Source organism: Ochotona princeps, chromosome 16, assembly GCF_030435755.1.
Source record: "Ochotona princeps isolate mOchPri1 chromosome 16, mOchPri1.hap1, whole genome shotgun sequence".
Lineage (NCBI taxonomy): Eukaryota > Metazoa > Chordata > Mammalia > Lagomorpha > Ochotonidae > Ochotona > Ochotona princeps.
This window is the reverse complement of record NC_080847.1, coordinates 14,517,552-14,541,979: the sequence shown is the minus strand read 5'-3', so window position 1 is coordinate 14,541,979 and position 24,428 is coordinate 14,517,552. Positions and strand designations below refer to the sequence as shown.

The following is a 24,428-nucleotide window of genomic DNA, read 5'->3' as shown; positions in this document are numbered from 1 at the left end:
CAAAAAACAAACAAACAAACAAAAAAAAAAAGAAAAGAAAGGCAGAGTGATGGGGTGGAGAGAGGGATGAAGAGCGAAAAAGAAAGACCTGTCATTCTCTGGCTTACTCTCTAAATGCCCACAAGAGCCAGGGCTGGACCAGGATCCAGAACTATACCCAGGTCTCCTGTGTGGATAGCAGAAACTCAAATACTTCAGTCACCATCTATTGTCTCCAGGCATATCAGCAGTGAGCTAGATGGAAAGCAAGGCAGGGCTCAATCCCAGACACTCAATATGGGATGCAGGCAATCCAAGTAGTGGCTTAGCGTGCCATGCCACAATGTCTGACCTGGGACCCAAGAACTTGAGCTATGCTGTTTTGCAGAGTGTGCACTGGTAGGAAGATGGAATCAGGGGCAAAATCCAGAGTCAGGACTTGAATCCGGGCACTCACATATGGAATATGGGCGCTCTAATCTACTGCTTAGCTACTGCACCAAAACCCAGCTCCAGCTCCCCTAACTTTCCATCCTAGCTCAGTACTACCCAGACTCTCTCAAGAACCCCACAGAGCATTTGCTATCTATACATGGGTGAGTCCTATAGGATAATGAACTGTAAACTAGAGCAAGCAAGTGGGTCAATAGCCTATGACATAATTCAACCTCCTGCTTTTCTCTAAAAAACAACAGAATATTGACAATAGTAAGGGCAGGATGATAGGACACTGGCTAACCAGATGTCACACCCAGGGCGGAGAGCAGTGAGAGTAGGAGAGGAAGGCCAGGCCTTGGCACAGGTGCCCACAGAGAAAAACAGCTCCAATGTTGTCACCTATGCTTCTGGAAGGTTCCAGAATGTTTTCCTGGTTGTGTGGGATTTCAGGATTAGGGACAGAGAAAGAATTCTGATATGTGACTGCTTAATCCATGTGGTTATCTAAAGAGGAAGTGAGGAAATTAGGTTCTTCAAGATAAGCACTCCATCTGACAGCTGCAGCTAAACTGGCTCAGAAGTTTCTTAATTTATGGGTTGGAAGTACACTGTAGAAGGAAAAGGACTTTTATTTTTTACTTATTTCAAGTTTTATTTATATACTTGAAAGTAAAATTACAGAGAGAGGGTGAGAAAGAGAAATCTACCCATTGGTTCACTCTCAAATGGCCACAAGAACCAGGGCTGGAAAGGCCAAAATCAGGGACCAGGAACTTGTTCCAGGTCTCCTACGTGGGTGTAGGAGCCCAAACACTTGGGCCATCATCTGTTGCTTTCCAAGTCATATTAGCAGGAAGTTGGATTGGAAGCGGACTTGGACGTGAAGTGATACCCATGGTATCTCAGTGTTGCAGGCAGGGGCTTAACCTGAAACACCACCTTGCCTGCCCTGAAAAAGACTTTTTCAAAAGTGTTTTTTAAAAATTTTAATTGGAAAGGCCCATATACAGAGAAAAAGAGAGACAGAGAGGAAGATTCACTCTACAGCGGCTACAACAGCCAGAGCTGCGCCGATCTGAAGCCAGGAGCTTCTTCCAGGTCTCCCAAGCAGGTGCGGGGACCTAAGGCTTTGGGCCTTCCTTGACTGCTTTCCCAGGCCACAATCAGGAAACTGGATGGGAAGTATAGCAGCTGGGACATGAACCGGCACCCATATGGCATCCTAGTGCATGCAAGGTGAGGATCTTAGCCACTACGCTACCATGCTGGGCCCCCTGAAAAAGATTTTTTTTTAAAAGATTTATTTATTTTTATTGCAAAGTCAAATACACAGAGAGGAGGAGAGACAGAGAGAGAGGAAGATCTTCCATCCAATGATTCACTCCCCAAGTGACCCCAATGGCCGGTACTGTGTCGATCCGGAGCCAGGAACTTCCTCCAGGTTTCCCATGTGGGTGCAGGAACCCAAGGCTTTGGGCCGTACTTGATTGCTTTCCCAGGCCACAAGCAGGGAGCTGGATGGGAAATGAGGCTGCCAGGATTAGAACCGGTGCCCATATGGGATCCCGGCATGTTCAAGGTGAGGACTTTAGCTGCTAGGCCACGCTGCTAGGCCCCTCAAAAAGATTTTTAACTTCTGGGAGTTTGATGATAAAAACACAAAAATAGGATGAGAAATCCCCATTGTATCCCATGAGAGGTGAGGGGACAGGGAGAGACGTCTCTCCTTGAGCCTGCACTGGAGGAGAGCCTCTGAATTGAAGACCCAGTCGTCTCACAGGGTGGGAATTACTGGTTACTCAGAGTTAAACAGGCTTCTGCAGGCCAGCTGCACAAGGTCTTGGAGAGAGAGACTGGGGTGGCCTTGAGATATGTTTATGGGAGCTTCGGTACCTTTCCCACCAGGAAGTCAACAGACAGATTACAGATGCTGAAACTAGTTTTTGCTTCCAGGAAGTGGAACGCCAAGCTTGCCAAGTGCTTTCTCAGGTCAGTTTTCTGCAGGATGAACAAACTCAAGCTGTAGTCCTCTCTCAGTTCATGCTCCCAGAACATCCAGGAGTGATGCAGCCTTGAACCTGGAACCTGGCCTGGGGAAGCCGTCTAACTGCTGCTGCAGGCTACTTCTTCTTTTTAAAAATTCTTCCACGCTGTCATTTTGTTATTTTTACACATCTGTTAGAATGTCTTTCTTCTCTTACCAAAAAGCCAGTTTCAGGACAAGTATATAGTGTATATGAGCTGAGTATATATTCTTTGGAGGTGGCAGTGTTTGGTTTTATTCTCAGATAACTAATAAATGCAAAATGCAAAAAGTCTTTCTAAGCTCAGAACTTTATTACTAGCTGCAGGCTTCTTCTCAGTAGTACTTCCCTACTTTACACACCCCCAGGGAGCAGGTTCACGGCTTTGGGCCTATGCACACCCTGGTTCTCTGACGCGGGATAAAGGTTCTAAACTTCAGGGAAAGAAAGTAGCCCAGGAAGGGTGCCACTCTGTTTCACAGAAATCAGTGAGTCCAATTTCCTTCTCTCTTTAAATAAATGGCTTTTGGAACTGGCACTGTGGTATAGTGGGTAAAGTGGCCACCTTAGGTGCCAGTATCCCAGATGGGTACCTATTGGTATCCCAGCTGCTCAGCTTCCAGTCCAGCTACCTGCTAATGTACCTGGGAGTACAGAGGAGAATGACTTGAATACTTGGGTCCCTGCACCCACATGGGAGACCCTGAGGAAGCTCCTGGCTCACAATTGGCCCAGGTCTGGTTGTTGTGGCCCTTTGAGGAGTGGGTCAGCAGTTGCAAGAGCTCTTTTTTCTCAGTAACTTTGCCTTTCAAATAAATAAACAAACTTTTAAGAATAAATAAATAAAAAGCTTCTGTTACTAAAAAGCTGAGTTGAAAATCCAGTAGATGCACACTCCTGCCTACTGTCCAAGATCCATTTCCCCTGGGCCGCAAATCCATGCTAGATCCCCTGGCTCCCATCAGCAGGCTGGGCTACATAGGAAGAATACCTTATTCCATCAGAGTGCTTAGATTCATTTCCAGGCTATGTGCTTAACTAAGTGAATGTTTACCCAGTGATCCAGAGGGGAATCCCAGTTCATTCATTTTTTAAAATAAACGGACAAATCTGCTCTTCCTCTTGGTAAAACAGGAAATCCAAGCCTGCCCTTGCATTGTGATCCCAGTGACCTTCCTAGTCAGCACTTGCAGGGCAGTCACCTACACACAGAAAAGGCTGAGTGGGGCAGGAATTGATACATGCTTTTTTTTTTCATAGGGGCTCATGGATGCTAAGAGTGACAGAACGAAAACCATACCTGGGCCTGATGTCAAGGTCAGTCTGGTGCTCTGCTTACAGCAGTTCATGCACTCACAACCAGGCCTGGAGAAAACTGGAGGACTTCTCCTAGCCACCCCTACTAGTACTGAAGTCAAGTTCAAATTCCCACTAGAAAAGTAAAAGCACATGGGGGATGAACTTCCTGGTTGCAGTCGGGGCCTGAGTGGGCAGTGCCTGAAGACAGGTTTGCCAACTTAGTCCGGGGGTCACGTACCTGCAGGAAAAAATCTACAGAAAGAAAAAACTGACAGCCTTGCTCTGCTTAGCTGGTCCCGGCTGGCACCACCAGTCTTCCCCTTCATGGCACAGCAAGTGGAAAGGAGTCCAGTGATCCCCCTTACACTGACCCTCTACATTTAGTTCTAAATTCAACCTGGGAAGGGGGCACTGTGAGTTAAACTGCCACTTGGGACAGCCTGCATCTCATATTAGAGTGCCTGGGATTGAGTCCAGCCTCCATTCTTATCTCTCTTGTCCTTATTCTTTCAAATTAAAACAATTACATGTTTCAACATGAACAAACTGATTCGACCTAGGAACCCCCATCTACCCTGCCAACAGTTTATGGTCACCAATGTCTGACATCTGCAAAACGTGTGGCAGAAGCAATCACCTACAGTTTTTGTCCAGAATTTACATCATGCTCCAAATTAACGACCAGACAAGACTTCTCTTCTTGCTCGCTTTACTGAACATTTACCCTTTACAACCCACTGGCCCAGCAGTGACAGGCATCCTTTTCAGCCCCCATGGAACACTGGGTCCTCTGCCATGGTTGATGGTAGTTCAATTTCTTGACCAAGACATCTCTAACTACAGATACTCCTACCTCCTGTCATCTTACTTATAGAACAACCGTCAGTCATTTATATGCTACTTGAGCTGCCACTGAAGTCTTCAGTCATTCACACTGTGTGTGGCTTTCTCCCTCCTCTACTGGACGGTTAAATCTGCAGCCAGGGAGGGCTGTGACCTCATCCATTCCCTAATTCCACGATGCTGTCCGGGCAATGCCTGGCATCCAGGAGGCTTTGAAAGGAACTGCTGTAGGGTTGTTGACTGGCTTACATTCACACTAAATTAGATTCTGATTCTATTGGGTAATGAGCAGAATGTGTCTATAGTTGTCAGTAAGGAGAGGTTCAACAGGAAGTACAGAACAGCTCACCAGGCCATGCCCAGTCAGGGGTAAGAGCTGCCTGAGCCCACAGCTTCCTGAGGGGTGTAGACCTGAACAGGCTATCTCCTGGATCCTCCCAGGAGTGCCCAGCACAGCAGGAAGGGTGCGGACACACACGGGGAATCGGGGCCTTGTACTCAGCCCCTGTTCTTCCTGTGGGGCTGTGTACCACAGCATGGGAGAACAAAAGCGTCAACCACAGCCAACTTCCCAGGGCCTGGGTAATACTGACCTTGAACATGGACCTCACGTGTGTAAACTGTGTATCCACAAACCCAAACAGAATATTCAGCCCCTCCACTGGACACCTTTAAGTGTGTTTCCTTAATTTTGACCGAGGCTTTTACTACCAGGAGGTAGTGAAGGTTGTGTTATGAGACTGACCAATATTCCCCAGCCCTGCTCTAGGGGTGAGGGACAACCCAAAGGGCTTCCACCTGCAGACACAGACCCAAGGATGAACACCCGGGCCCAGAAGAAAGCATGACCCTTGGGAACATCCCGTACCTAGTGCCTTCACAGAGATCTGCCGGGTGAGTGGCGGCGGGATATTGATGCACACCAGGTCCACGTCTTGATGCAGCAGAACGTCATCGGTGCGGCTGGTGTAGAAGGTAATGTTCATCTCCTCCGCCAGCTGCTTGGCCTCCTCCTCGGTCTTCCCCCACAGAGCCTCCACAGTGAAGCCTTCTGCCCTCAGCAGTGGCACCAGGACCCGGGCAGAGCTGCCAGTCCCAAACACTCCCACTCCTGGCAGCATCTTCATCCCGGCCTCTGCTCACCAACTCATCTCCTCACAAGAGCCTCCAGCACAGATCCGAGATCCCAAAGGCCTGGTCACACAGGGCTCCTGGAATAGCAAACCACATAGGTTAGCAATGCTGGGCAAACTCAGTGGAAGTTGCATTGTTGGCCTACTGGAAGCAACAAGTTCTCCCCTACAGAAACAAAGCATAAATGAACTGCTCTGAAATGAAATGCTGAGGAGTCATCTTCCAGAAGAGCCGAGAGAGAGCAGCAGCATCCACTGACTGGAGCTCAGGGAATAAAGAACAATGTGAAGTGGCTAAAGTCGGGTTCAAATTCCTATTCCGCAACTTCATTTGTTCTGGAACCTGGGCCAAATCATTCAACCCTGAGCACTGCAACAGTAAGGAGTGAATGATCTGCAAAGCTCTTGCAGTTAAAATCCCTTGGTTCTAACCATTACTGTATGCCCAGGAGAAAAAAGATAAAAAATGGAACAGAAACCATCTAGTTTCCATACAAATTAATCTTAACTTAATTTTTTAAGATTTATTTATTTTTATTGCAAAGTTAGATATACAGAGGGGAGGAGAGACAGAGAGGAAGGTCTTCCGTCCAATGATTCACTCCCCAAGTGACCGCAACGGCCAGTCCTGCGCCGATCCGGAGCCGGGAACCAGGAACCTCTTCTGGGTCTCCCATGTGGGTGCAGGGTCCCAAGGCATTGGGCCGTCCTCGACTGCTTCCCCAGGCCACAAGCAGGGAGCTGGATGGGAAGTGGAGCTGCCGGGATTATAACCGGCGTCTATATGGGATCCTGGCACGTTCAAGGCAAGGAGTTCGGCCACTAGCCACAGCATAGGGTCCTGAATTTGTTAAAAACTAATATAAGAGAGCAGTGCAGTGGCTTAATAGGTGAATCCGCCATCTTCAAGTGCAGGCATCCCATATGGATGCAGGCTGCTCCATTTTTGATCCAGCTCCCTGTTAGAGGCCTGGGAAATCAGTAGAGGATGGCTAAAGTCCTTGTGCCCCTGTACCCATGTGGGGGACCTGGAGGAAGCTCCTGGCTCTTGGTTTCAAATTGGCTCAGTTCTAACCATTGCAGCCACTTGTACAGTGAACAAATGGAAGATCTTTCTCTGTTTCCTTCTCTCTGTAAATCTACCTTTCAAATAAAAATAAACTTTAAAATAATATGAAAATTAAAACAACAAAAATACCCCTCACACACATACTATTTTTCCCCCACCACTGCATATATCTAGCATCTCACTACACACATTACTTTCAGCTACCAAGCTGGCCAAAAGAAAACCTATGCCTGAAAAAGAACTTTTTTTGGGTGGTGGTGGTGGTGGTGGTATAAATACATTCACTATAGTATGGACTATAATGTGAAAAAAATAGGAAACAATCCAGATGTCCAATAAAAATATCAGATTAGCTAAATAATACTTTAGAGCTACTAAAAACCATGAAGTAGTAGTCTTGAAGAGGGAAACCAAATTTTTTTTTTAAAGATTTATTTATTTTCATTACAAAGTAAGATATACAGAGAGGAGGAGAGACAGAGAAGATCTTCCGTCTGATGATTCACTCCCCAAGTGAGCCACAATGGCTGGTGCTACACCGATCCAAAGCCGGGAACCAGGAACCTCTTCTGGGTCTCCCATGTGGGTGCAGGGTCCCAATGCTCTGGGCTGTCCTCGACTGCTTTTCCAGGCCACAAGCAGAGAGCTGGATGGGAAGTGGAGCTATCAAGACTAGAACTGGTGCCCTTATGGGATCCCAGTGCGTTCAAGGTGAGGACTTTAGCCGCTAGGCCACACTGCTGGGCCCAAAACCAAACTGTCTGAAGTACACTTTGAAGAAAGCACACAAGGGGGCCAGCATGAAGGCAGAGAGGGTAAAGCCACTGCCTGATGCTGGTTTGTATCTGAGCTGTTCCTCTTCCAATCCTGCTTCTGGCTAATGGCCTGGAGAAAGCAGCAGCGGATGACCCAGGTACTTGGGCCCCTGCACCCATGTAGGAGACCTGGATGAAGATCCTAGCTCCTGGCTTCTGCTTGGTCTAGTCCTGGCTTTTGAGGCTATCTGGGGAATGTCTCTCCCTCTCTAATGCTGCATTAATCTCTTTTCTTTCATTTCTCTTTCTTTCCTTCTTTTTTTTTAAACTTTTTCCATTTTTAAAATTATATTTTTGACAATCTTTACATAGTTATTCGGGGTAAAAATATTCCAGGGCTACAGGAAAGTGGGTAAGACTATTATTTCCACATTGTTTCCTTCATGTATCTGAGGTGAAGGGGGATTTTAAGGAAGAAGCCCCACCCAGTCTCCCACCCACCCCAGGTCCCTTATGTGGGGCACGCTCCAAGGGTCTTGCTCAAGTGGTTTTGATAGTTCAACAGTTATGAATTGCTGCCAATTCTTTCCTTCTTTTTTAAAGATTTATTTGTTTTTATTGGAAAGGTAGATTTATATAGAGAGAAAGAGACATAGTAAGAGACAGAGACAGAGAGATCCTCCATTAGCTACTTCACTCCCCAAATGACCGCAATGGACAGAGCTGATCTGATCCGAAGGCAGGACAGATGTCTTTACTGGTCTCTTTTGCAGGTCCAGGGTGCCAAGGCTTTGGGCCATCCTCTGCTGCTTTCTCAGGCCATAACAGAGAAATGGCTGGGAAGTAGAGCAGCTGGGACATGAGCCAGCACCCATGTGGGATGCCAGCATCTGAATGCAGAGGACTAGTCAGTTGAGCCATTGCACTGGGCCCTCTAGTGCTGAATCTCAAAACAAACAGATGTATCTTAAAAACACACACACACACACACAAAGGCAGCACTACCATGTGTTGCAAAACAACACTTCATTTAGTCAGGGAACACCTATGAGATTACAATGCAGCTGAAAAATTCCTACCATTTGGTGAGCAGCTCGAGCCAGCCTAATAGGGAACAACTCATTTATTTCTGGTGAGGCTGTCAACACACCCAGCATACTGTCAGTCATTTAAAAAGACATACAATTATGTACAATGCCTAATAATTGATAATAATAAACAACTATACTAACAGCTGATGTATTTACTTTTTTTAAAAAATTTATTTTTTATTTGAAAGGCAGATTCACAGAGATAAAGTGAGCAAGAAAGAGAGAGGTCTTCCATCTGCTGGTTTATGCCCTAAATGACTGCAAGAGGTGGAGCTGGGCCAGTCTGAAACCAGGAGCTTCTTTAGGTCTCCCACCAGGGTTAAGAGGCACAAGCACTTAGGGTAATTCTGCTGCCTTCCAAGGTCATAAGCAAGGAGCTGGATCAGAAGTGGAACTGCTAGGACATGAACCAGCACCCATGTTGAATGCTGGTGCTGCAGGTGGAGGATTATCTTGTTCAGCCATTGTACCAGCGCCTCTATTTTTCTTCTTTATCATGATAATACATTCCTTCTACCTATAAGTAAAAGCTTACTAAAAAACAATCTTTCTGCTCCTGTTTAGCAAGGACCTTCACTGCATTACTTTCCTGGCGTGTGATTTAATCTTGTGTTGTGTTCATCACGGCCCTAGGAGCATGAAGTTAGGCCATGTAAATATACCATGTAGTTTATGTGTAACCTCTAGTGTGCAGGGTTATGTAATTACACTCTATAATGCTTGCACAACAACAGAACTGCCAAATGACAAATTTCTCAGGATGTGCTCCAGTGTTAAGCAATACATGACTATAATATAGAAGAGAATAAAAGTATGAGGATAGCTCTATCTGTAACCCATCTATAAACCTTTCTCCACCTCACAGTTAAAAGCCCAGAACAATTATTTAAGTTCATGGGATGAATGATTATTCTCTTCTTCGTTTTTATGAACTGAGCTAAGTTTTCTACAGTGAATTTTCTTTCTCTGACTATAAGCGTAATAAAATTAAATAAAGAAGAAGAAAAAAGGTCCTTTTCTCGGCACCAAGGTTATGTGGGAGAATCACTCTTAGGTGCACTCAGTCTCAGGCTTCCCCACATGGTCCTCCTTTAGTTACACTGCTGGCCTGTCCAGCTTTGTACTGGAGTGAACAGTGCTCCTAGAGGCACTGGCAATCTGGGAGTACGAGGATGATGCCATGTCACCATAACTTTCTCCTTAACCTAGATTTTTATTGTGGTACCACATGTGCAACGTAACAATCTACCAACTCACTCATTTTTAAGTGGTATTTGAGTGGCATTAGGGACACTGACATTGTTGGGCAACCGCCACAACATCCGTCTCCACAACTCTGCATCTGCACAAGTGAAATGTGAGACTCATTTGAAATAGCTCCCCATACAAACCGCCCCCAGTCTCTGGCAGCCATGACTTTATGTTGTCTCTATGAATAGAGCTACTTCCCTTGACATACTTTTTATAAGTGGAATCCTACAGAAAGAGTATTTGTGCCTTTCTGACTGGTTTATTTCAGATAACATAATGGCTCCCAAGTTGATTCATATGACCCACATGACATCATATGTCAGAAATGCCCTTTCTTTCCCCTTTTGTTCTTTAATTTATTCATTAGAGCAGAGAGTGTGTTCCTAGCCCACTGGTTCACTCCCACAAATGCCTATGGTGATATGAGGTGAGGGAGTAATTAAAATCCCGAGCCCAGAGTTCAATCCACATCTCACATGGGAGGCAGAAACCCAACTCCAGGAGCTGTCTTCCCAGGTCTCCGGAGGCAGAAAGGGGAGTCAGGACTTAGAGCAGATACTCCAAGCTAGATGTTGACACCTTAACACTATGCTAAATGTTCCTTTTCTTCAGTTTTAGACTTTTTTTTTTTTTAAAAAAGATATTTATCTGAAAGGCAGAGGTACAGAGTTGTGGAGGGGGAGACCTTCCATCTGTTAGTTTACTTCTCTAAGGGTAACAAAGGGCAGGGCTGGGTCTGGCCAAAGCCAGGAGCCAGCCAGGAGCCAGTCAAGAGCCTAGAGTATCTTCTGGGTCTTGCATAGGAATGCAAGAGACTAAGCACTTATGCTACCTTCCTTTACTTTCCCATGCTCATTAGCAGGAAGCTGGATAGAAAGTGGAGCAGCTGGATCTTGAACTAGCGCCCATGCGGGATGCTGCTATCACAGATGGCAGCTTTACCTGCTGTACCACAATGTTGGCCTAAATATTGTTACAAAATAACGTCATGGAGCAAGTGTTTCACACAGCAGCTAAGACACTGCCTGGGATGCCCACATGCCATATCAGTGTGCCTGGGTTCAAGTCTTAGCTCCACTTCCAATTCATTTTTGTTTTTTGTTTTTTTTTAAATATTTATTTATTTTATTACAAAGTCAGATATACAGAGAGGAGGAGAGACAGAGAGGGAATATCTTCCATCAAATGTTTCACTTCCCAAGTGAGCCACAATGGCCGGTGCTGCGCCGATCCAAAGCCGGGAACCAGGAACCTCTTCCGGGTCTCCCACGCGGGAGCAGGGTCCCAAGGCATTAGGTCGTCCTCGACTGCTTCCCCAGGCCACAAGCAGGAAGCTGGATGGGAAGTGGAGCTGCCGGGATTAGAACTGGTGCCCATATGGGATCCCGGTGTGTTCAAGGCGAGGACTTTAGCCACTAGGCCATGCCGCCGGGCCCCCAATTCATTTTTTAAAAATATTTACTTATTTTTATTACAAAGTCAAATATACAGAGAAGAGGAGAGAGACAGAGAGGAAGATCTTCCATCTGATGATTCAATCCCCAAGTGACCACAACGGCTGGTGCTGCGTTGATCTGAAGCCAGGAGCCAGGAACTTCCTCCAAGTCTCCCACACGGGTGCAGGGTCCCAAGGCCTCGGGCCGTCCTCGACTGCTTTTCCAGGCCACAAGCAGGGAGCTGGATGGAAAACAGAGCTGCTGGGACTAGAACTAGTGCCCATATGAGATCCCAGCGCTTTCAAGGAGGGGATTTTAGCTGCTAGGCCACCGCGCTGGGCCCTCTAATTCATTTTTAAAAATATATGTTTATTTTTACTGGAAAGGCAGATCTACAGAGAGAAGGAGATCTTCCACCTGTTGGTTCACTCCCCAAGTGGCTGCAACAGCCGGAGCTGAACCAATAGGAAGTCAGGAGCCAGGAATTTTTTCCGGGTCTCTGGCAGGTACAAGGTCCCAAGGCTTTGAGCTATTCTCTGCTGCTTTCCCACACTACAAGCAGGGAGCTGGAAGGGATTGGAGCAATCACGAAGCAAACGACTGTCCTGGTGCATCCAAGGTGAGGACATAAGGCACTAGGCTACAGCTCTCAATTCTAACTTCCTGCTAAAGTGTACATGCTGGGAGAAGCAGATGATGGGTCACGTTGTGGAGTCCCGATGCCCATGTGGGATGCCTAAATTGAATCCTGGCTCCTGGCTTCAGACTGGCTCAACTTTAGTTGTTGAAAGCACTTTGAGAACGAGTAAGTAGATGGAGGATCTCTCACTCTCCCTACCCCATCCTCTCTGCCTCTCTACCTTTCAAATAAGCAAATCAATCTTCAAAAAGTTACAACAACAAAAAAGAGAAAAAAAAGTTACAACATAATTTTTTAAATGCCACATACTGCGTCCCTTTCTCCCTTTGTCCACTTCTGAATGTGACCCTCAGGCATCTCTGCTCTTGCTCTGGATCCTTCAACGCTGAGATTTGTCATAGGTGTCTTCTTTCCTCCTTTTACATGAACAATCTCCTCCCCTATCTCCACCCCAACACACACACACCAACCAATGTCTAGGTATGCAACAAGCCCAGCTCTCTCTCTCTGGCTTCACTCTCCCATTAGGATACACCTTCCCCATGATGATCTCTGCTTTACTGTTCTACAGGTCCAGAAAATCATCAAGACCAAATTTGAACAGAAGCAGAGTAAGAACATTAAGAGGGCAGCCGCTTGGGCTGCTATGATGGTTCAATTGGCTAATCCTCTTCTTACAAGCACCAGGATCCCATATGGATGCCAGTTCATGTCCTGACTGCTCTACTTCCCATCCAGATCCCTGCTTTTGGCTTGGGAGGGCAGCAGAAAATGGCCCAAAGCTTTAGGATCCTACACCTATGTGGGAGACATGGAAGAAGCTCCTGGCTCCTGGCTTCAGATCAGCTCAGCTCTAGCTAGCTGTTGCGGTTATTTTGGGAGTAAACCAGTGTATAGAAGATCTTTTCCTGTCTCTCCTTTTCTCTATAAATCTGACATTTCAATAAAAATAAAATAATTCTGAGAGAGAGAGAGTGAGAGAGAGAAAACCACCATGCCACTGCTCTGGTGAAGGCCTCAGCATTTTCTGGGTTCAAATACTCACACCACTGTGTCCTGGCTGAATGAAACCTTGTCACTGGGAATCCCTCTAGACCGTCAGCACTCACACTGAGGAGCTCCCTGCACGGCACCCCTCACAATGCTAATGCATTCCTGTCTATGTCCTCTGGGCCCTCCATGACAAATGACCTCCCTGTCGGCCCAGTGTTCTCTGGATGCCTTCACTCACAAGGGTCACTGGCCTCTGACGGCCATATCACTCCATAAACACCGTCAGCCTGAAACACATGCTTGAGGCTCTATCCTTCTTTCTCCTTGTTGCTAATTCTCTTTCTCTTACAGGATTCCTTTCTGGTGAGAGCACATGTCAGTCACAGCACCTTCTCTAATTTTCATGTCCTAGACTCCCTTCACAGCTATTTTTAGGACTTCCTGCTTTCATAGGATTTTTTGGGGCAATGTGCAGGTCATAGCTATTCTGGGAACTTGACAGTGTCAAATCTGTCGCCTTTAGAGAAGTGAGATCCTGTGAAGTTTTGTGTATCACTCACTACAAACAGCTGTGCAGGCCAGGGGCCTGAGACATAGGCACCCTAAGCAAGAATTTCCTTAGCCTCTCCAACTTCATGCCCAGAACACATTTCCTCTTAAATCACTTTTCATTCCTTCTCAATCTAGTTATACCTGGGTGTTTGTATAGTTAAGCACCAGAGGCATGAAACGGCAGGATCATTACAGGAATTGTTCATAACATCCTTTTCCCTGCCACTGACTCAGAGGGTGGCTTCATCAACACTCACAAAGAGGCATCAGCTGCTTCTGAGACAGCCAGATGGCATGAAGCTAGGCAGGCTCAGTAACCACGCTTCTTGCTCAAGCTGCATGGCCTTGTTTATTTCAGAGGTCACCTTTGCTCATCCCTGAAACCTTCATACACTCTTTGTCCTTAACATCTTTGCATACATCCCGCCTATGCCTATAAAGAACTCCCCAGACCCAGCCTGCCGAGGTCATGGGCATTCTAAAAAATTCCACACACCACAGTCAAGGTGAAGGTGAGAAAGGCTAGGTAGGACTGGATACTCACGACTTGACAAGGCCACAAGTTATTGTGAAGATAACATAGAAGTTAGAGCCATGTGGAATCTTGGACTACTTTGCTCAGGGTTCAAATCCCACCTCTGCTGCTTACTGGCTGGGTGACCTCAGGCAAGTTTCTATCATTCTAGGCTTCCACTTATTTCCTCATTAAAATGAGGATAGTTGTACCTATTTCATAAAGGGCTTGAGAAATAAACAAGTTGGTATCTGCAAAGCAGGAATGATAGGGCCTGGCCCATAGTCAGTCACTACTAGGTCATCCTTTTTTTTTTTTTTTTCCTAGGTTTATTTATTTATTTGAAAGGCAGAGTTACAAAGGGAGAGAGAGAGATCTTCTACTTGCTCATTCATCCAAGTGGCTACAATGCTGGGGTAGGTCTGGCTTAATGAAGAGTCAAGAGCTTCATCAAGGTCTTCAGCATGGTTGGCAAGGGCCCAGATCCTTGGGTTATCTTTCACTGATTTGCCCGGGCTATGAGTAGGGAGCTGAATGGGAAGTGGAGCAGATGGAACATGAACCAACATTGCAGGCAGCACTTCTACCTGCCAGAACGACACTGGCCCCAGTGTGTTTCTTCAAACACTATTTTACTGAAAATAATTTTAAGAAAGGTTACTTAACTCATAAAAACACAAACGAATACCAGAAGTAAGTAGGAAAACTAACAGTAAGCACCTAAAATGGAATAACTAAAGATACATATTATCCATGACTACAGTACTGGGCTACTGTTCTGAGCTATCACAAAGTGAGTGCAACAGGCCAGGCAACATTCAGACTGTCTCCATGTAACTCTGCATTAGAGATGAGTTCAGACAGGCTTGAGGACTTCTCCAGGGTTCCACGGATAGTGTGTGTTGAAGACCTGCCACAACCAGTAGGAAACCTAGAGCAAGAGGCCAGCGTGATGGCTCAGTGGCTACATCCTTGCTTTGTATGTTCTGGGATCCCAGATAGGTGTCGGTTCATGTCCCAGCTACCCCACTTCCCATCCAGCTTCCTGCTTGTAGCCTAGGAAAGCAGTAGAGGATGGTTCAAAGCCTTGGGACCTTGATCCCACATGGGAGACCTAGAAGAGATTCCTAGCTTTGGATTGGCTCAGCTTTGGATCAGCTCAGCTTTGGCCATTGCAGTTGGGGAGTGAATCAGCAAACAAGTTTTTTCTGTCTCTCCTACTCTGCAGATCTGCCTTTCCAATAAAAATAAATACATACGAGAGAGAGAGAGAGAGAGAGAGAGAGAGAGAGAGAGAGAGAGAGAGAGAGAGAGAGAGAGAGAGGAGAACCCAGAGCAGGTTACTCCATTTCTTTGAGCCTCTATAAAAGCAATCATTTTGAACACGTGCATGTGGGAGCAGCTTTTCCTTCACTCCTGGTGACAAACGTGAGTCAGGAAAGTTCCTTTTGCATTCTGGCTTGTTAAAACCGATTGTCTCAGGTCCTACGCTAATCCAACATTGACTTGTTCAGATGTCAGTCTTTAATGAGGTCCTAACAAGTGGCTATAGGACATAAAAAGAGATGCTGGGCCCTAATTTAGAGGGTGATAAGCTGCAAAGGCTTGCAGGAGCCAGAGCTGATGGCACCAAGTGCTAATCTAGAGGATCTGGACTTAGACAGGTGTGTAGGCTCAGTACTCATGTCTGTACCATCTTGCCTGCCTGCTCCTATGACCTGCTCTATGTCTCAGGAGTCAACAAATCAATCCCTGGGGGCCTGGGCTGCAGGCATCTGGTTTTCCTCTGGATCCAGAGAACAGAAACGAACAGGAAGAGATCTGAGTGCCAGAAGAAGGTTACTCTTTGCTCTCTCTCTCTGCCAGAATGTGGTTCTGATAGAAGCATGTTCCTTTACCAAGGGCATATCTCTTATCAAGGAACCCTGTCCCACAGCCATAGCTCTTGTTGGGTCCAAGACGCCTGCCCTTTCCCCACTATGCTAGGAGTGGTTACACTACCAGCTGTTGTCACCAGTCCCTAGGTGATTCACCATCCCTTTTAGATGATCTTTCCTGCTCACTGCAGTATAAATAATCCCTTCATTAAAAATTTGTTTATTGGAAAAGCACAGTGACAGAGAATTATCTTCCATCTGTTAGTTTGATTGCCAGCTGGGCATAATGGCTGGGAATGGGCGAGGACAAAGCCAGAAGCCAGTAACAAAACTCAGGGTCCCAGATGGGTGCCAGGGGCCGAAGCACTTGTGCCACCTTCTGCTGCCTTCCTAAGTGCATAAGGAAGATGGATAAGAAGCAGAGTGGTTGTAAGACAGAGCAGTGGAGTGCATACCCAGATGCACAGGGAGCATTTGGCAGTCCACTGGAGCCTGCAGAAGACATCTGGTACAATGACAGGAAGGAGGGCAGAACAATTCGGTCAACTACCCCAGCGAAGCTCAACAGCAAATTTCTGGGTGAATGGAGACTCAAAGGTGGACTATGTCAATGAATAGACCTTGGCAGAATTTCCTCATTCCTGGATCTGCGAGATTGACAGCATGTTTGTACTATCAAAAACACTTCAGCAGAACCCTCAGAATATACTCTACAGTGGGGACTCCGGAAATGACATCAGGTGGCCCTTCAACATTTCCAGGTACTGGGCCCGGCGCCGTGGCCTAGCAGCTTAAGTCCTCGCCTTGAACGCACCGGGATCCCATATGGACACCAGTTCTAATCCCGGCAACTCCACTTCCCATCCAGCTCCCTGCTTGTGGCCTGGGAAAGCAGTCGAGGACGGCCCAAAGTTTTGGGACCCTGCTCCCGTGTGGGAAACCTGGAAGAGGTTCCAGGTTCCTGGCTTCAGGTCAGCGCAGCACTGGCCGTTGTGGCTCACTTGGGGAGTGAATCATCGGACGGAAGATCTTCCTCTCTGTCTCCTCTCTGTATATCTGACTTTGTAATAAAAATAAATAAATCTTAAAAAAAAAAATTCCAGGTACTGAAGTGGTTGGGCAGCTTTGGTGTGGCTTCTCCCCTTGTTTCCCTTCTTCCCTCACACACAGGGGAAAGAGGAGAAAGGTGTGGAAACAATGGTCTCACCCATTTTTCCCTAATCCTTGACCCTTCCCACCCTAATCAACTATGTAAACATTATAAAAAAGAAAATTATATTTTTAAAAAAGCATAGCTGGGGGCCTAGCACGATAGCATAGTGGTAAAAGTCCTCGCCGTGCACGTGCCGGGATCCCATATGGTTGCGGGTTCTAATCCCAGAGGCCCCGCTTCCCATCCAGCTCCCTGCTGGTGGCCTGGAAAGGCAGTTGAGGATGGCCCAAAGCCTTAGGACCCTGTACCCAAGTGGGAGACCCGGAAAGAAGTTCCTGGCTCCTGGCTTTGGATTGGCTCAGCACCAGCCATTGTGGTCATTTCATTACAAAGTCAGATATACAGAGAGAAGAGACAGAGAGGAAGATCTTCAGTCCAATGATTCACTCCCCAAGTGAGCCGCAACGGGCCGGTGCGCGGCGATCTGATGCCGGGAACCTGGAACCTCTTCCGGGTCTCCCACGCGGGTGCAGTGTCCCAATGCATTGGGCCGTCCTCAACTGCTTTCCCAGGCCACAAGCAGGGAGCTGGATGGGAAGTGGAGCTGCCGGGATTAGACCTGGCGCCCATATGGGATCCTGGTGCGTTCAAGGCGAGGACTTTAGCCGCTAGGCCACGCCGCCGGGCCCAGTAGTATTAATTTTTATCTCCTTAAATTTAGCAGATATGGGCAGCATGTACCACTGGAAGACCAGGCCCAGGGCCTGCCACCAATTTGGTGGAGGACATACTGGTGTGAATTGCCCTGAGAGGGGGATTTGGGGATGTATAGATGAGGGGACTGCCGAAGTGCAGTTTAGGTGAGGAATGACTTCTGGGTGAATTCCATGGATCAGGCCACTGTAATTGCAGGTAAAAAAGGGAGCTGAGACTGTGTGTTTTGGAGGTGGGGAAGCTGGAGTACTTGTCTGCAAATGGTTATGTGACAAAAGTTTTTGTTTGAAAGGCAGATTTACAGAGGGAAGAACAGGGAGATGAGAGAGATCTTCCATCTGCTGGTTTACTCCCCAAATGGCTACAAAGGCCAGAGCTGGGCCAATCTGAAACCAGGAGCCAAAAATCCCCTCCAGGCCTTCCTTGTGTGCACAGCCCAAGAACTTGGGCCATCCCTCGATGTTTTCCCAGGTCATAAGCAGGGAGCTAGTTTGGAAGTGGAGCAGACAGGACACAAACTGGCACCCATGGGGAATGCCAGCACTCAGGCAGAATATTAGCCAGATATGCCACCATGCCAGCCCAAAAGGTTTCTTGTTTTAAGGACCAGCGCTATAGTATAGTGGTTAAAGATACTACCTATGATGCTGGCACCCCATGTCTAACTGTCAGTGTGAATCCTGGCTGCTCTGCTTCTGATCCAGTTTCTGCTAACATGCCTCGAGAGGTAATACTTAGGCTCCTGCCATTCATTTGGGAGACCAATATGGAGTTCCTGACTCCTGGCTTTAGCTTGGTCCAGTCCTGGTCACTGCGGTTATGTGGGGAGTGAGTCAGCAATAGAGGAACTCTCTCTTCCCTTCTCTGTAACTCTGCCTTTCAAACAAAACAAAATAAACCTTTAAAAAATAATAGTTTCAGGGTCTGGTGCAATGGCCTAGCAACTAAAGTCCTCACCTTGAATGCGCCGGGATCCCATGTGAGCACCAGTTCTAATCCTGGCAGCTCCACTTCCCATCCAGCTTCCTGCTTGTGGCCTGGGAAGGCAGTCGAGGACAGCCCAAAGCCTTGGGACCCTGCACCTGCATAGGAGACCTGAAGAAGGTCCCTGGCTCCTGGCTTCAGATTAATGCAGCACTAGCCGTTGCGGTCACTTGGGGAGTGAATCAATAGATGGAAGATCTTTCTCCCTGTCTCTCCTCCTCTCTGTATATCTGCCTTTCCAAAAAAAAAAAAAATCTTAAAAATAATAACAGTTTTAGAAAGATGTTAGTAAGGTCTCACTTTCAGAAGTTTTTGTTTTAAAACAAAACAAAAATTATTTGAGCTTACTCTTGGGAATATTGTCAACACAGAGACAATGACTGATACCAAGGAAGTTTTGGAGGAAGGAACTTTGAGTGAGGGTGTGGTGGCCTGGGCAGGCAGTTTTGCCACTCACTGAGGGTATCTGATTGTGGTGCATTTCCCTAACCAATGTCAACTCAGGTGACTAGTTGGGTTACAAAGTCCTGACTGCATATGAACAACTCATACTGAGGAAGGCAGGGTTCATGAAGGACTTATCTACACCTTATGCTAGCAAATTACATGGTGGCTCTAAGTCAAGATACAGTGGGAATCCAGATACGGGGGAGGAGGGCATGCAGATTGGCACACAAGGCTAGAAAGCCCTCACTCATTGTCCAGTCCCTACAGTGCCACAAAGGCCTTTCTCTGTGAGACTAGCCACAGGCCCTGTCCCTTAGCCCTGGTTCCCAGCGGCAGCAGCCTGCAAGGTCATTGACTCCTCAGGGCAGCCCTCCGGCCTCTTAGGTGCCGTCAGGTCTGTCTGCCCCCTTAAACATATGCAGAGGCCAGCATCAACAGAAGTGTCTATGGGGGTTGGACACTGTAATGCAACAGATTAAAATGCCACTTGGAATGCGCACATCCCATACTGCAGTGCCAGTTCCAGTTGAACTATTCTGTCTTTGATCCTAATAGCAGAGATGCTAAAATAGGGCACTGTGGTCAGAGTTGAGGTCAGGTCCCTAGTTAGTGACTCAGGTCCTTCATTAAATCTTACCTTATTATTTATAATATCTGTTAAATTTTCTTTCAAATTTGTTAATTTTTTTTGAGAGGCAAAGAAATCAGAGAGACAGGGAGGGACAGAGTTCCCATCCACCAGCTTATTCTTCAAATGCTCATAAGGACTAAGGCTGGGCCCAGGCCACAGCAGAGTTTGGGACTTGGCATAAGTCTCTTGTTTGGGTGGGAGAAGCCCAATGACTTAAGTCATTAGCATTTTGCCTCCCAGGATTAACATCAGCAAGAAGCTGGAGTCAGCAGCTGAAGCAAAGGGCCCTTGTTATGGTATAGCACGTTAAGCCACCACTTGCAATGACAGCATCCCTGCTAACAGGCCTGGAAAGGCAGAGAAGGAGGGTCCAGGTATTCGGGAGCTCCAGTCTCCTGGCTTTAGCGCGGTTCACCCTGGCTGTTGCAGGCGTTTGAGGAGTGAACCAGGGACAGAAGAGCTCTTTATCTCACTCTTTTTCTGTCATTCTGCATTTCAAATAATAAGCAAATAAATGTTTAAAACGAAGATCTGGAGCCAGCTATAAACTTTAGGTACTCCAATGATGGATGTACGCATTTAAACTGTTAGGCCAAATGCCTGCTCCATCTCAATGTAATTTTAAAATGACATTTGGGCCTGGTGTAGTAGCCTAGTGCCTAAAGTTCTTGCCTTGCATGCACTGGGATTCCATACAGCCATGAGTTCATATCCTGGCTGCTACAATTCCCATCCAGCTCCCTGCTGATGGCCTGGGAAAGCAGTAGAGGATGACCTAAAACCTTGGGACCCTGCACCCATGTGGGAGACCCAGAAGAAGTTCCTGTCTTTGGATCAGCTTAGCTCCAACTGTTGTGGCCACTTAGGAAATGAACTTGCAGATGGAAGATCTTTCTGTTTCTCCTTCTCTCTGCAAATCTGCCTTTCCAATAAAAATAAATAAATACATCTTTTAAAAATTATACCTATGGGGGGTCTGGCGGCATGGCCTAGCGGCTAAAGTCCTCACCTTGAAAGCCCTGGGATCCCATATGGGCGCCGGTTCTAATCCCAGAGGCTCCACTTCCCATCCAGCTCCCTGCTTGTGGCCTGGGAAAGCAGTTGAGGACGGCCCAATGCATTGGGACCCTGCACCCGCGTGGGAGACCCGGAGGAAGTTCCAGGTTCCCGGCTTCGGATCGGCGCGCACCGGCCCGTTGCGGCTCACTTGCGGAGTGAATCATCGGACAGAAGATCTTCCTCTCTGTCTCTCCTCCTCTCTGTATATCTGGCTGTAATAAAATGAATAAATCTTTTAAAAAAATTATACCTATGATTCATGCAAATTGATTCATTAATAAGTATTAAAAATACAACTTGGAAAGACATAGACAAAAGATAGGCTACTTTGGTAAGGTTCTGCTTGCATGGAGTATAGTTACCAGGAGAGACAAGACTATCAAATAATCACTTCTACATGTAGTTTTACAACCCAAGATGAATGTTATAAAGGCAAAGAACAGGAAACAGGATAAAATCAGTTTTATTTATAGCTGTGTTAAATGATATATCTGGGGCCCGGTGCAGTGGCCTAGCAGCTAAAGTCCTCGCCTTGAATGCACCAGGATCCCATATGGGCACCGATTCTAATCCTGGCAGCTCCACTTCCCATCCAGCTCCCTGCCTGTGGCCTGGGAAGGCAGTCGAGGACAGCCCAAAGCCTTGGTACCCTGCATCTGTGTGGGAGACCTGAAGGAGGTCCCTGGTTCCTGGCTTTAGATCAACGTAGCACCGGCAATTGTGGTCACTTGGGGAGTGAATCATTTGGATGGAAGATCTTTCTCTCTGTCTCTCCTCCTCTGTATATCTCTGACTTTGCAATAAAAATAAATAAATCTTTTAAAAAATGATATATCTGTAATATTTTAAAATTAAATTCCTTGTGGGTGAGCACTGGGAAGTAGCAGGTAAAGCTGCCGCCTGTACTGTGGCCTTCCCATATGGATAGTGGTTCGAGTCCCATCTGCTTCACTTGCAAATCAGCTCCCTACTAATGTACCTAGGAAAGCAAAAAAAGACAGCCCAAGTGTTCAGCCCCTGTACATGCAGGAGATCTAGTCATGGCTGTTGTGACCATTTGGGGAGTAAATCCTCCCTTCTATTCATTCCTCCCCCCACTCTGTAATTATGCTCTTCAAATAAATAAATAAATAAATACATTTTCTTAGAAAGGCTTGTGAGAAAGCCCCTAAACATACTCTAAGGTTGAATGATGATAAAAAAAAAAAAAACCACAGTCGCCCAATGTCATTAAAAACCAGTTTGTCGGGCCTGGCTCAGTAGCCTGGCAGCTGAAGTCCTTGCCTTACATGTGCCGTGATCCTATATGGGCGCCAGTTTGTATCCCGGCCAGCCGGCTTCCCCTCAGCGCCCTGCTTGTGGCCTGGGAAGGCAGTAGAGGATGTTCCAAAGCCTTGGGATCCTGTACCCAAGTGCGAGACCTGGATGAAACTCCTGGATTCTAACCTCGGGTTGTCTATGACACTGGCATCCCATATGGGCATTTGTGCCAATCTCAGCTGCCCCACTTCCAATCTGGCTCTTTGCTAATATGTCTTTACTTTGACAGTGTCTACACTAACTCTACGACAGGGTTACAGATTTACAAAATCCCACTGAGAACAAAAACAGATACAAAACCAATGAAAGACACGCTGGCCATCATCCTTCAAGCTGACATGGCAGTGAACTGTGGGTAGCCACCATGGACTCAGCAGAGACACAGGCTCCACCACATCCCCCACTCCACCCACCCATCCACATAGTGTCCCATCAGGAACACTAATGACAGGCCTAATGACCTGTTCCATGAAGCATAACTGCCAATCCACCAAAGAGCCAGCTAAATGGGTCATGAAAGAAAAGCAAATTTAACACCCAGAAGTACCTATTTAAAAGCTTTAGCTGATTATTATAATGAGGGAAACTATACTAGGTCTACTGTTTCTTAAAATATGGCAATAACGACATTCTATTTTTCTAATATTGCTTTACCAGCGACACCAAGCTGAGAACTCTGGTCTCAGCCCTACACACTTCCTATATGATGTTGTCTCATTTGTCAACTTCACTACGTCTTCCATGCCAGCAGTTCCCAACTCCTGCCTGCAGTCCCCAAACCCTGCTCCACATTTTCCTGGAAATTCTTCTCTGGGTGACTTACCAGCTCCTCCCAACCTGAACTCTTCAAACATAAACTTCCTGCTGTGCTCCTCCAATCCTTTTTATGGCACAATATCCAGTCCCCAGCGTTCTTTCCTCATTCATTCCCCAGTATTTTTAATGCTACAATGAGCCAGGCATTAGGCCAGGAGCTGGGGCACACAGGAGTGATCCAAACAGACGAGGTCCCTGGAGTGTACAGTCTCCATTTCTTGCCACACCCGTGGCTGAACACCAAGGACTGCTTTAACACGGGAACATGGAGCTCTGCGATCCATCACAGGGGCAAGTGGTGAAGAGACTCTGCTTTGCCTTTCATGCACAAGGTAAACACACCAGTCCCTGATGCCTGGGAAAGTGGCACCCTCTAGAGAGGGCTGTGTGACAGACTTTGACTTCACCTGTGGTCCCAAGAAGACAGTGAGTTGCTGTTATGATGAGAAACAATTTTCAATGGGCAAACCTACTTGACTGGAGGCACTCCCCACCTACAGCATGGTTGTAAGTGCTCTGTTCCTAGGGTTTGGTGCTGTGATGCAGGAAGTTAAGTTATCACCTGTAGCATCCCACATGGGCATTAGTCAAATTCCACTTGTTTCACTTTTGATCCAGTTCCATGCTAATGTGCCTGGGAATGCAATGGAGGATGAACACTGCAATCATGTGGGAAATCCAGAAAAAGCTCTTGGTCCTAATCTGGCCATTGCAGCCATTTAGGAAGTGAATCAGTGCATAGAAGACCTCTGTGTCTCTAACTTTCTCTTTATAATTCTGCCTTTCAAATAACTAGTAAATCTTGGGCCTGGCATGATGGTCTAGCAGCTAAAGTCCTCGTCTTGAACACACCCGGGATCCCATATGGGCGCCGGTTCTAATCCTGGCAGCTCCACTTCCCATTCAGCTCCCTGCTTGTGGCCTGGGAAAACAGTTGAGGATGGCCCAATGCTTTGGGATCCTGTACCCGTGTGGGAGACCTGGAGGAAGTTCCTGGCTCCTGCTCCGGATTGGCACAGCACCGACGATTGTGCTCACTTGGGGAGTGAATCATCGGACAGAGGATCTTCCTCTCTGTCTCTCCTTCTCTCTGTATATCTGACTTTGTAATAAAAATAAATCTTTTAAAAAAAGAAGGTTCTTGATTTAAAAACAGAAACAAAAACAAACAAAAAAAAAACAAATAACTAATAAATCTTTACCAAAGAAAATAAACAGTCATTTCTTAGCAGAATAAGACACCTTGTTTCTGTTTTTAAAAATTATTTACTGGGGCCTGGAGCTGAAGCCTAGTGGCTAAAGTCCTCACCTTACATGTGCCAGTTCGTGTCCCAGTTGCAGGCAGCTGGATGGGAAATGAAGTAGCTGGGACACAAGCTGGCACCCATATAGAATCCTGGCACTTGCAAG

General features: G+C 46.7%; 1 protein-coding gene across 2 annotated transcripts in view; it reads right to left on the bottom strand.

Annotated features, from left to right (window-relative positions):
- GFOD2 (Gfo/Idh/MocA-like oxidoreductase domain containing 2) overlaps window positions 1–24,428 on the bottom strand; it is a 42,647-nt gene that overhangs the window by 5,692 nt on the left and 12,527 nt on the right. For both annotated transcript variants that reach the window (XM_004583956.2, XM_058674100.1), the window contains exon 2: window positions 5,452–5,794. In XM_004583956.2, the coding sequence (XP_004584013.1) occupies window positions 5,452–5,710 (259 nt within the window). In that variant the 5' untranslated portion in view covers window positions 5,711–5,794. The remainder of the gene's footprint in view (window positions 1–5,451; window positions 5,795–24,428) is intronic.